We start from the raw sequence: 12,237 nt of genomic DNA on the forward strand, positions 1-12,237 counted from the left end.
TATATATATATATATATATATATATATATATATATATATAAATAATTTATATAATTTACTGCATAAGTACAGATTAAAATATTATATTTAATTTGTATAAAGATATATGTAACTTTTATCTACTCGCTATTAGAGTAATATAAGATATATAAATCTAAAAATAGGTTAGATAAATAATTAATTATCAAATTCAGAATTGCAATAAAGAGATTAAATAATATCCCGAAACTCATTAACTTTGAGAGTAGTAATATTCAATTCTATAAAATATATTTCTATAGGACCCCTTTGCACCCCCTTTCTACATTACATTCATCTATACATTTAACAACTTATTTGAATATGAAATTATGCACAGGTAATGTCTGATGATGCAAAAACACAAGCAGAACATTGCTATGTTTGCAAGAGAGAAATTATGTACAACAGAATCTCAGGTGTGGCAGGAAAATTGATACAGAGAAAAAAGATTAAAGGAGAATTCAAAGACAAAATTATGCGCTCACACTAACAATTGTGAGTGGCCTTGGTACGAAAGCATCTGTTGAGAACAGAAACGCAAATATAGGCGTGGTGAAGAATCACAAGGTATAATAATTTGCTTTCTGAAATCAATGTAGGGTTTGCAATCAGCCAGCTGGATTAAAACAGAAGTGTTTGTCTGTAAGAGGGTTTTGGATCCCAGAAGCCATCGCTGTGAAGCTTGTGTGTGCTCAGACAAAACAAACACTAATAACTGTACCCAAAATGGGCTATACATTTTTAAAGGGTAAACTCAGTTTGTATCGGGCCAGATATTTTACAACTATCACTCAGCCAGGTATTTAAGAACTCTAACCTGCAGTATTAACATCAATTACATTCTCCAGCGTGCCGGTGGGGAGTGTGAAACACAAGGAGAAGGAAGGAATATGCTCAAAGACTGATACGAGAAGAGCTGGAGGGAAAAAAACAGAGAGCGACTGGGCTTTTACGTCTTCTATAAATCAGATTACACACTCGCTTAGAACGGAAAGAAAGAGAGAGGCACATATTTGTGATGGCCACAGCTCAGTAATCTGAAGTGCTGTCTAACTGAGCACCAGCTTGCTAATGAGAAGAAAACCACAAACAGAATATGCAAGCCAAGCTTTGAAATGAGAGGTTATATTTAGACAAGTAGGAGAGACTGCAATAACATGCTCAATATCTGTCCCTCGTCTGAGGAAGGATTTACTGGAGTATGCTTATAAGAGATGGAATTCTGTTTTAGACCTCCAAAGATACATATGATTCAGGCTCTGATTTAGGAGCAGTCGCCAAGCTAAACCAGCAATGTTTTAATAGAAATATTCAAAAATCTGAATGCATGTTATTGGACATTATATTGACAAAAATGCAGAAGGCCACTGAAGCAAAGACACTTTAGTCAGTTTTTGGCACACTAACCTTTTTGGTGAAGTCCATGGCTTTGAGAATGGCCAGGTTGAGTGTCTCTAGGGAGGCCAGAACACCTTCATAGTCCCCCATGTGGTTGGCAAAGTAGTCTAATGAACAGAGAAATGAGCCAGAACTGAATTAAGCATTTTCTGAAAACTCACAAACAATATGGAAGAATGAAAACATTGAAAAATTAAACTGCTTAACACACAAACATACTGATACTCACCGCATAGTTCCTTGGTGTCAACATTACTAACACATCGCAGGAAAAGGGAAGCGTACAGAAAAAGAGAATAGAAGAAGCAGGAGAAGAAAGAGATAAGAAACAAGTGAAAACCCAGCACAAATCAAATGCTACATCTGTGTCTTACAAGAGTGGTTATACAGAATCTCACTAAACTATCTATTTATATGGATCTTAAAGATAACACAACACAAAACTTAAATATATGTGATTTTTGAAACCAGTACCTCAGCAGACCTTGAAGTTACATGCTCCATCAAAATGAATTAATCAGCCAATTTGACACTGATCTGGAACTAATGAATGGTAAAATGCATATGTTGTTTTTTAGAGAGGTTTTTCGTTGTTGTTGCTCAACCAATCATAATATAGTCAGAACTATTTTTTGATATAATTTGAATGTTTTAAGTATTTTGTTTGTAACTCAAGTGTTACAAAATATGACGTTTTGTAATTTGTACTGATGCCAGACTTAATTGAATATGAATAATCGTATATTTTAGGTTGAATTTATCGAGATCTAAACAAAAACAAAAAGGAGAAATAATCAAATGAGATTAAGTATTTCATAGACTGGATTATCCAAAAATAGGTAATAGAAAATGGTTATTTAAACACTTTTTTATTCCTACAAAAATGACTATTGCGATATATAATGTTACAAAAAGTACTCATACTGGCCACTACTAGAAAAAAAAAAAAGGAAAAAGAAAGAGAAGCAAGCTAAAAACCATTTTGCTACTGCCTGGTTGTTACCCTTTCCAGGCTTCATCCTATCCTCTCTCTATCTTTTTTTGCTATTGGACTTTTCATCTCTCACTTCTTTATACTTTCCCTTACTTGTTAAAATGGAAGTGCCATCGGCAAAGGGAAGCACAAAAAAGATATAAAGTATGACATTTACAGGTGTAGGGTGGGCACTGAGAGTGAACACGGCTAACAATCCTCTCTCCTTTCACTGGTACTGAGCTCTTGATGCCTGGCCTGTCAAATAAAGAGTACGTCCACCTCAACGGAGGACAGAAGAGATGGGAAGACTGCTGTGTGTAAGACTGTCATGTGTGAATGTCATGAGTCTCTCTCTCTCTCTTAGTGGCCTATTCTATTCATACCCATTAGCACGGTGCTAGATAAGCTACTGATCAGATTCATCAGCGTGATTATTTTCCATCCAATATGTTGATGAAAGGATGGAGTCAACATTAAAACTAAATTAAGCCTATTTACTTTCTTGATGCGTGTTCTTGGTCTCACTGTGAATGATTCATCTGTGCACGTTATTAAAAAGAAAAAACAGTCTGTAATTTTTAATCAAAAAAATAATAGCAAGTTCTTCACCTCAAATGACTTTCCTGACATCATTTAGGCGGCAAGTGCTATTAGATCATGTTAAACAATAGCTATTAAAACAGTGTTTTAAAACACTTGCATTCAGACTGGCTTCATTCTGATATGTAACACATACTTTTCATAATCAAATTGATTCTCAGTGAATAAAATTTATTTGCCCTTGATTTTTTTCTTTTCTTGTTGAATGTCATGCATCAATTAAACATATGTCAAATTAGGGAAGGAAAATGATTTACAAACAGAAATTAACATTCATTTAATATACAGTTATAAAGAGCAGGATTTTGACCAAAGAGATTTCATAGTGGGCGGGGCTAAAATAATAAAAAATAATAAAAAGACCTTGCTCGTCATGGTCTCAACTGGTAAGAACAAAAAAAAAAAACAGATTTCCATCATAGTCGCACCTGTTAAGAACGCTGTCAAATTGTGTGAATGTCAGCATGATATTCAGATAAATGGAAGACAAAAGATAAGGGGCTCATGTTTCATTTCAAATCTTCAACACAAGTGTAAATGAGAAACAAGCACAAAAAGGTGACATGCATAAAGCTCTCAGTTTTCTTCTTCTTCCGTTTGATCTTCACCACCTCAGCGTCTCTCAGCACCCCCCATCCCAGTGTCTTTTCCAGCCCTCCCCCCATCTCATCATCTAGCCCTCTTGTCTCCATCCTTTTCTCTGCACCAGTCCTTATGGGCTCTGGTGGTTCATTATTTAGAGCAAAGGCTGTATTGGACCTGAAGAGCATCGACCGCATCCTAGCAGCTGCAGACTTCCCCTCCTTTTTTACATAATTCATTCTGAAATGTGATTAAAGACAACACACAACTGGAGCTGCTCTGCCTCCAGAGATCAGCTCACACACACCTATACACACAAACACTGAGAAATAGGGTGCGTGAAACACAGAGAACAGAAAGGGAGAGAGATCTGGCAGCAGATCGCTATAGATGAGACAGATGCAGTCATGATGACAGTAAGACATTTTCCAAACACAAAACGTTAAGCGAGACAGAGAGAGAAAGCGAGTAAAGCAATGTTATGTGCCAAAAGAAGCAGCTATTCTAAAGGGTCTAGTCCTATTACAGTTCAACCCCATCCCTGTATTATCCCTCATCAGTCACTGTCTTTCAGTTTTCCCCTTTTCTTGCTGTTAATTATACTTTATTATGTCCACCAAAATGAAATCTGCCCCACTTTTCTGCCTGGTTCTTAAGAAACCATTACCTATAATCAGGGGTTAAATTGAGAACCAAGATCTGAAGATCCTGGCTATATGGTTATATCGTCAAAAACTATATGCAGCGTTTTTTCCAACTACGGCTGCACTTTTATGTCCCAGGGAGTGATTTTTATTACACATAACCAGACTTTCGATCTGAAAATGTGAATTTCTATCATAAAATTATGATTGTTAAAAAATAATTATAAAAATATGCTAAATATTGTAACATGCAGAAGCAATAATTAAAAAAAATTCTATATCTATTGTGTGGAATAAATTTGTGTGATATGTATGATTAATTATACAATATAATAAATATAGTATTTATTATTAATAAATATATTACATCTACTTAAAACAAAGTTTATTATTATTTGTCATTATATTTATTACATTTAAATATATTTTTAATGAATTATATTTTTGTGTAATTCCCAGACAAGCTGCAATTTTGTAAGAAGAAAAAAACTAAACTTGTGAAAATGAACATTCTCTACAATGAACATGTAGAGAAATGGATAATATGTCATGAACTATTAAGATAATTCTAAATATAGCTTTAATGTTTTTACTGGAACATTTAACAACTTGAGCAGGATGTACAAACACAAAGTGAAACGAATTTACAAAGTTCCAATCAATTTAATATTATTATTTTTGTTATTCTGGACCAATCCCTGACTATTTTTATTGCCCCTCTGTTGTCCTGTATTGTGATTCACTGGATGTGTATTCAGTGCTGTGTGTCTGTAGAATCACCTGGTGTTATCAGAGTCAATGGTGTGAAACAGTTTTTCCAGCTCCTCTTCATTCAGAGTCCCATCAGAGAAGAAAGCCTGGAACTCATCAAGGGATAGCTTTCCATCATCTGCAGGGGAAACAGAGATTTTAGCTGCATGCCTCATTCATTTTTAACACTCCAGACAGTACTGTGTATCAGCACCAGGGCCGTTTCTAGCCAATTTGACGCCCTAGGCGAAATCCCTGTTGCGCCCCCCCCTCCCAAATTTTATATACAGTATATATATATAAATATATATAATTCTTTTCAGACACCAGTTGCTTGTCACATTCAAATTGGTTGTCATAGTAACAACACTAATTTGTGGAGATTCAGTGCATTGAGTTCCACAAATCTGAATGCATTATTTGTAAATTGACTGTTAAGATAAACATTTTGCACAATTTAGTATCTTTAATATCATTGTGTTGCCACTAGATGCCCGTATAGCCCTATGTAACAATCCTTAGCGGCTAAGACATTGCACATAATTTACACATAAATCACACATAAATTAATTTTATTACATTTTGATTTGAATACTATACTACTACATATTGTTTAGATATTATCAATGGCACTTTTTTGTCTTTATCTGTTTTTTGTTAAATTTTTGTTGTTGTTGTTTCTTGAAACATTGATTTAAAGTGTCAGTTATTGCATTATTATTTCAGTCAAACCTATAAACCCCCTCTGTTACCCCAAACTACATATAAAAGCTTTATCAGTGGCATAAAAGTAACCAATGCAGCTACTTAATCATTTGCTACTCGTTAATGTGTTAACGTCCCCTTTAAATAATGTGACGCTCTGCCCTCTATGAAGCTGCTCCCATTAAGCGCTGTTGGAAATGAATGAATTGAATCAGCATTTCGACACCTCCGTAAGGATGCATTTAACTCAACAAAGCGGTCTAATAAAGGATGTATTGATCTCGTGAATTAGCTAATTTTACTATACAAATATTTTTTAATTGGATGTTAAAGTTTATATGGGAATATTACATGACACACTGATCCTTTAACAATGCATTGGCACAAAAAACGCACACCTTTTGGACAAATGTGCCACAAAAGTGCCACAAATACTGCCTAAACAAAATATTTTGTGCACTTTATTTACTGTACCAATATTTTAAATTGGCCTTTGAACTTAGCTTTATTGCATGGCAAAGTGTTACCTTGCCAAAGCACTGACAGAGCCCACTGATCTAACGGCGTTGTTGAGCGCTCCAAATGCAAACTTTGCATGCAACAATCAGGCAGCAATTGACAGCACTCTGATCTAGTGGCATACAGGCATCGTCAGATTTACAGTACTCTAGCCCAATAATGTTGGGGGAATCCAGTAGCAGTCATATTTCAGGGTGACCGTGCCACTCTTTATCACAACCCTGCTAAAAGTGCCAGTACGTGCGCTCATTGGCGCCCCTTCAGCTGGCGGCGCCCTAGGCAACCGCCTAGCTCGCCTATGCCTAGAAACGGCCCTGATCAGCAACATGGGTATTTCTGTATCTACATTTTAACAGGCAGAACAGGCTGCCATCAGTCACAACATCACAAATACAATCAGTATAATCTGTCTAAAATTAAAATACAACTATGTGTAGGTTCCATAGACTCACATGGGTCACGTTCCCTAATAACTGCGTGTGAACAAAGCATTCTTTATAATATGCACAGAAAATTGATGGGTTTAGGTGCGTTTCTTCTTAACCCTCGTTCTAATGTTGATGAATCCGGATTATCCTTAATGAGGGAACGAGAGCCCACGGTTAGTAATTAACATAATCAGGGCTGGACTGGGACAAAAAAATCGGCCCTGGCATTTTTTGGTCCAGGTTGCCCACCACCACTTCGATATATATGTATATGTATATATATATATATATATGTATATGTATATATATATATGTATATGTATATGTATATGTGTATGTGTATGTGTATGTGTATATGTATATGTATATGTATATGTATATATATATATATATATATATATATATATATATATATTTACACACACACACACACAGTATACTAGTAAATTTTTTTGAACAGTAAGATTTTTTATGTTTTTTAAAGAGTTCTCTTCTGCTCACCAAGCCTGCATTTATTTGATCCAACATACAATATTTTGTATTTGTGTGTGATGTTGAGATGATGTGAATTTAATAACAATATTGTAAGTTAGGCTACTATATTAGGCTATAACGTTTTCATTTTACAGAGAGCAAAGAACATTTAAATTATCAAAGAACATTTTCACTTCAGTCTAGCCAGAGTTCAGGCACTCTCAAAAACTCCAATTTAAATCACTGAAGCTGTTTACACTGTGAAATGAATATCTTACTTACATTCGTACGCACATCTGCACAGCCAGCGAGCAAGTGAACAAAACACCGCGTTTCAGCGATGACTCATCTGAACGTCTCTGATTGGCCATTGCATTCATAAGCTCAACAGTCTCGTGTGTGATTGGTTATAAGGCAGTGCTGTACAAACGCGTCTGTCTCTGGCTCAGCGCCAGCCAAAGTGAACGCAGATTTGAATAGCAGCTGATGCTGTGCCGCACTAAACGATCTAATCACACCGGTGTGATTGTATCAAATATAAAAAATATTATTCGGCTATTTTTTGTCTTTTGGAAGCTGCATTTAAAATCCATTTGGCTCAGAAATCTGAGGGGGCACGAAAACGTGCGAAAAGCCGACGAGGAAGAAGTTGGGGTGAAGCGATCTTTATATAGGCGGAGCAAAATACTTCATCGCTCTGTCTATAGCGCATTGTGATTGGATGTTTACGCTGTCAATACAGGAGACAAACCAATGGGCATCTGGCTGCTCGCTATCCGTGCGTGATGGTCCTCGGCAACAACAACAACAAAAAAACCTTCTGTCGGCCCCTTAAATGCGTCGGCCCACCGGGAAAACGCCCGGTATGCCCGATTACCAATCCTGCCCTGAACATAATATACATGCCCAAACCAATTCCATCTATAGGTTTTCTGCACAATATCTTCTGTATAGCCATCACTCTTTGCAAGCATATACTTATTCAAGATCTTTGAGTAATTCTAGTGTGTCGTTCTTAATGCAGAATTGACACATAAGTCATTTTTATTACTCTGAATTTATTGTAGTGTCATTTAGTTATTCAGTTTCCAAAACATACATATGGGGTCGATAAGATGTTTAAGCATTTTGGAAAATTAGTCTTTTATGCACACCAAGACTTTTATTTTGATCAAAAATACAGTAACAGGAATGTTATGAAATTTACAATTTAAAATAATTTTTGAATGTAATTTTCTAATTTTAAAATGACATTTATTCCAGTTATGCAAAGCTGAATTTTCACCAGCCATTGCTCCAGTCTTCAATGTCACATGATCCTTCAGAAATCATAATATGCGGATTTGCTGCTCAAGAAATATTTCTTATCAATGCTAACAGCTGTGCTGCTTAATATTTTTGTGGAAACAGATACATTTTTTCAGGATTGTTTGATTGAGGAAGTTCAAAAGAACACCATTTATAGAAAATAAAAATCTTTTGTAGTATTATACATTTTTATTAGATCAATTTAACGTGCCCCTGCTAAATAAAAATATTAATTAAAAAAAACCTTACTGCCTTTTTTTAAGCATCACCAGTGATGAGAGACAGGAGGCTACTAGGAAAATATACAGTAGTGGCTTCCTCTATGGGGAAGGGTTAAGACTGGTGAGAAAATGGGGGTGTTACAAATAGGAGTCTCAGCTGCAGTCAATGCTGGGAGAAATGAAATATTCATTACCCTGGATTCGTCCTTGAAGTTAGACTTGCGCTTACTGGACAAACTAGAGACGAAATACAATATGAAAGTAAGTGTAGCCAATCAGTGGTTCCAAAGCAACTATTGGATTGTAGTTTCTAAATTCAAAAGCTTGTACTGGAAATGAGAACCACTTATGGCTTGTCAATGCAGTTCTACACCTCCAACACATGGCCATGTATTTATACATGACCTTTATCCATTCTGCTCTTTAAAGAAAAACACCCTACCATATCTGTGCATTTGTGTTTTTTTTCTACCTTAATATTCTCATCCTTTCTCTGTCACTATCACAGTTAGAAAGTGAAGGTGGAAGGGAAGCAAAACCAAAAGCAGATCTTTCTCTGAACCATAGCTTATATATGGAGTGTGTGTTTCCATCTTTCCCCATCTCTATGCAAGGCTGAGAAGCACGGGGAACCCAGCCCTTAATTAGGCAGTGACCCACTTTTCTTCTCTTTCTCTCAGGAAGGAGTGCTTGCTCAGGAAACAGACATTTACTTGCCCAATTTCCACATTCAGCATTGTGTTCTAGTGACAGCTGATGCGTAACAGTAACATTACCTGTAATATAACTTAATGAGACAATAAACCTCTCTGCACTGGGTTAAGTTGGCTAATTTATTTCATACAACCAGCACTTTATGTCAATGATCATTGTTTGCATGATGCTGGTTAGAATTAATGATTTTTATCTTCTTGCAGAGCTATTTAAGAGAGTGAACAGTCCTGCTGTGCAATTACCTCAAACTTGCTGTACTCACCTAAACTGCAGGTGGGCTACTATAATGCAATTATTATACAGTTTAAACTAACTATGATCTATTAAAAAAAAAAAAAAATTTTCTGTGATGGCAAAGCTACATTTTCAGCAGCCATTACTCCAGCATTCAGTTTCATATGATCCTTTAGAAATAATTGTAATATGATGATTAGGTGCTTCGGAAACCTTTTCTATTATTATCAATGCTAAAAACAGTTGTGCTGCTTAATCATTTGTGGAAATCATGATATATATTTTTTCAGGATTCTTTGATGAACAAATTTGAAACAGAACATAATTTAAACAATATTTTTGTAACATTATAAATATCTTCAATGTCACTTTTGATTTAGTTCTTTTAATTTAACACATGCCTGCCAAATATATACATTTAATGTAGTATATATACACATACACACACACATCAGTTGATTACCAGAAATGCTTTATCTTTCTAGATAACAAACTGTCTTTCAGTGGTACTAAAGAGTGAAAGGTTTCATTTGATGAGAAAAACAAACAGGCAACTCGAATGTTGCCTTGTCTTGGGAGCAGAGTAAGCAACTGATCAGACTGGTTTGGGGAGGTGGAAATGGACCAAGAGGTGAAGTTTAGTTAATGTGTGTAGGAAGGCAAGTGTCTGCAGGGACTGGACACTGTCACAGACCTTGCTACGCCCTATGAAAGAGAGGCAATTAGCACTTTTCACAACCAATGGCCCCAGCACATCTTAGCACCTCCTTACAAACACGTCTCTTCCCATTTCACATCTCTCGCAACTCACACCGCGTTTTGGGGAGAACTGGGGTACATGTTGCCATGGTAACCAAAAGAACAGGAGCAGACCTTTGGGATCTGAGATGTCTTAATCGTACATACGCTCGCTCTCATTTTTTTCTCTTTCATTCTGTTTGTCTCCTTCCCTTCTCTCTCCTATGCGACATTTGGTTGTCTTCTGTAATCATATTCAAATTATTGACCAATTAAATGAAACAATTAATTTAATGATAAAATTACAGTCAATACAATAAAAAAAATCATTTTCATGTTACCACCGATAAATGGCTGATATTAAAATTATATTTTGTCTAAATAAATGGAAAATAAAACAAATCAGTAATTTGAATGTTACAAGTAAATGTATACATCACAACAGTAATGCCCACAGCATTAAACTGGTTATTTTGAGATTTGCTAAAGAATAACTTTATTTTTAATTTTTAAGTTGTAAAAAAAAAAAAAAAAAAAAAAAAAAGTTTAAAATATTTTTTACAAAAACTGGGGTACATGTTGCCATGGTAACCAAAAGAACAGGAGCAGACCTTTGGGATCTGAGATGTCTTAATCGTACATACGCTCGCTCTCATTTTTTTTCTCTTTCATTCTGTTTGTCTCCTTCCCTTTTTTATGTTTTACAATAAATTACCATTTCAGTTTAATTAAATGTGTTACTTGCCATTTCTTTGTGAAATTTCAGAGTGAAAATTGTTTCTTACCACATTAAATATAAAACACTGTTTACCTTCAACAAGAAATCTAGCCTAATATTTAAATAGCTTATATCCAAACCTCATTAAGTTTGTTCTTAAACATTAAGCTTTTTTACTCTGACTAAAACATAACAAAAATATAAAATGTCAAAAAAATAAAAAAAAGTCAGTTTTAACTCCGAAAAAAATTGAAAATTTGATCTGTTTTGCAAAATCTGTAGAGATGCACCAACTGCAATTCTTGGCCGATACAGATTCTTTCTAACTATAATTGACAGCATATACAAACAATCTAAAATCTACTTTTACAGTTTTCATTTATTAAAAAAAAAAAAAAAAAAAAAAAAAAAAAAAAAAAAAAAAAAAAGCCAGTAATAAAACTATTTCAAACAGCACAAATAAATGCAATAGAATAAAGAGGGCTATGAAACTACGTTTTTCAGGTTAAGTTCTTATTCAGTTAAGAAATACTACAGAAATTAAAATAATCTAATGTAAAATAACATCCAGTGTTATTTTACATTTGATTACTTTAAATTCTGTAATCTACATTGTAAAAATTACAGATTAATGCTTACCATTAAATGCATTCAGTCAAGAGCAGAAAATGATTTGTCTTTTGTTCTTTGATTAACATGATAGACAGCTGAAGGAATATTGGACTGCGGTCCCTTTAAGAGTTTATCCACGGACCCAATATACCGTAACACAACATGCGTTCTCTTTCTCATCTATTTAACGTTCCAAAACTGACGGTTTAACTGGATACTCGCCAAAACGGGAATTGACATAACTTATGTATTTGAATGTTTTAGCGCAGTTAGCCACTTATTTTGGTATTTGTGTCTCACAAGCTGTTTGAGACTGAGCGCGGATTGTGCGCTCCACTAATATAGATCAGTTCTGGTGCGCTTGGTATAAAATAATGCACAATACGAGCACTATTTAACAGGAGCGAATGAGACGTGTGTGAGAGAAGGGGTCGTCGGAGAGAAGGGAGCGAGAATGTGCGGCTGACGTTATTGCCTGTGCTGCTGGTAACACAACGGATCGGCTCGAAATCGGAAAGGGAGACTGACCGACCGATCAGGGCTGATCATGAGGAAAATCGGCCGATTCCGATCCCTGGCCGATCGATCAGTGCAT

General features: G+C 35.3%; 1 protein-coding gene across 1 annotated transcript in view; it reads right to left on the bottom strand.

The window, feature by feature from the left end:
• Nucleotides 1-1,050: 1,050 nt before the first annotated feature.
• The window catches only part of LOC107583851 (N-terminal EF-hand calcium-binding protein 2-like), a 52,577-nt gene continuing 41,390 nt past the window's right edge, over nucleotides 1,051-12,237 (bottom strand). Inside the window, exons 3-6 of the mRNA XM_016270206.1 lie at nucleotides 5,002-5,110; nucleotides 1,649-1,674; nucleotides 1,429-1,526; nucleotides 1,051-1,089 (exon numbers count right to left, since the gene is read on the bottom strand). Coding sequence (XP_016125692.1) covers nucleotides 1,051-1,089; nucleotides 1,429-1,526; nucleotides 1,649-1,674; nucleotides 5,002-5,110 — 272 coding nt within the window. The remainder of the gene's footprint in view (nucleotides 1,090-1,428; nucleotides 1,527-1,648; nucleotides 1,675-5,001; nucleotides 5,111-12,237) is intronic.

Source organism: Sinocyclocheilus grahami, unplaced genomic scaffold (genome assembly GCF_001515645.1).
Source record: "Sinocyclocheilus grahami isolate Dianchi unplaced genomic scaffold, SAMN03320097.WGS_v1.1 scaffold55.1, whole genome shotgun sequence".
NCBI classification, from domain to species: domain Eukaryota; kingdom Metazoa; phylum Chordata; class Actinopteri; order Cypriniformes; family Cyprinidae; genus Sinocyclocheilus; species Sinocyclocheilus grahami.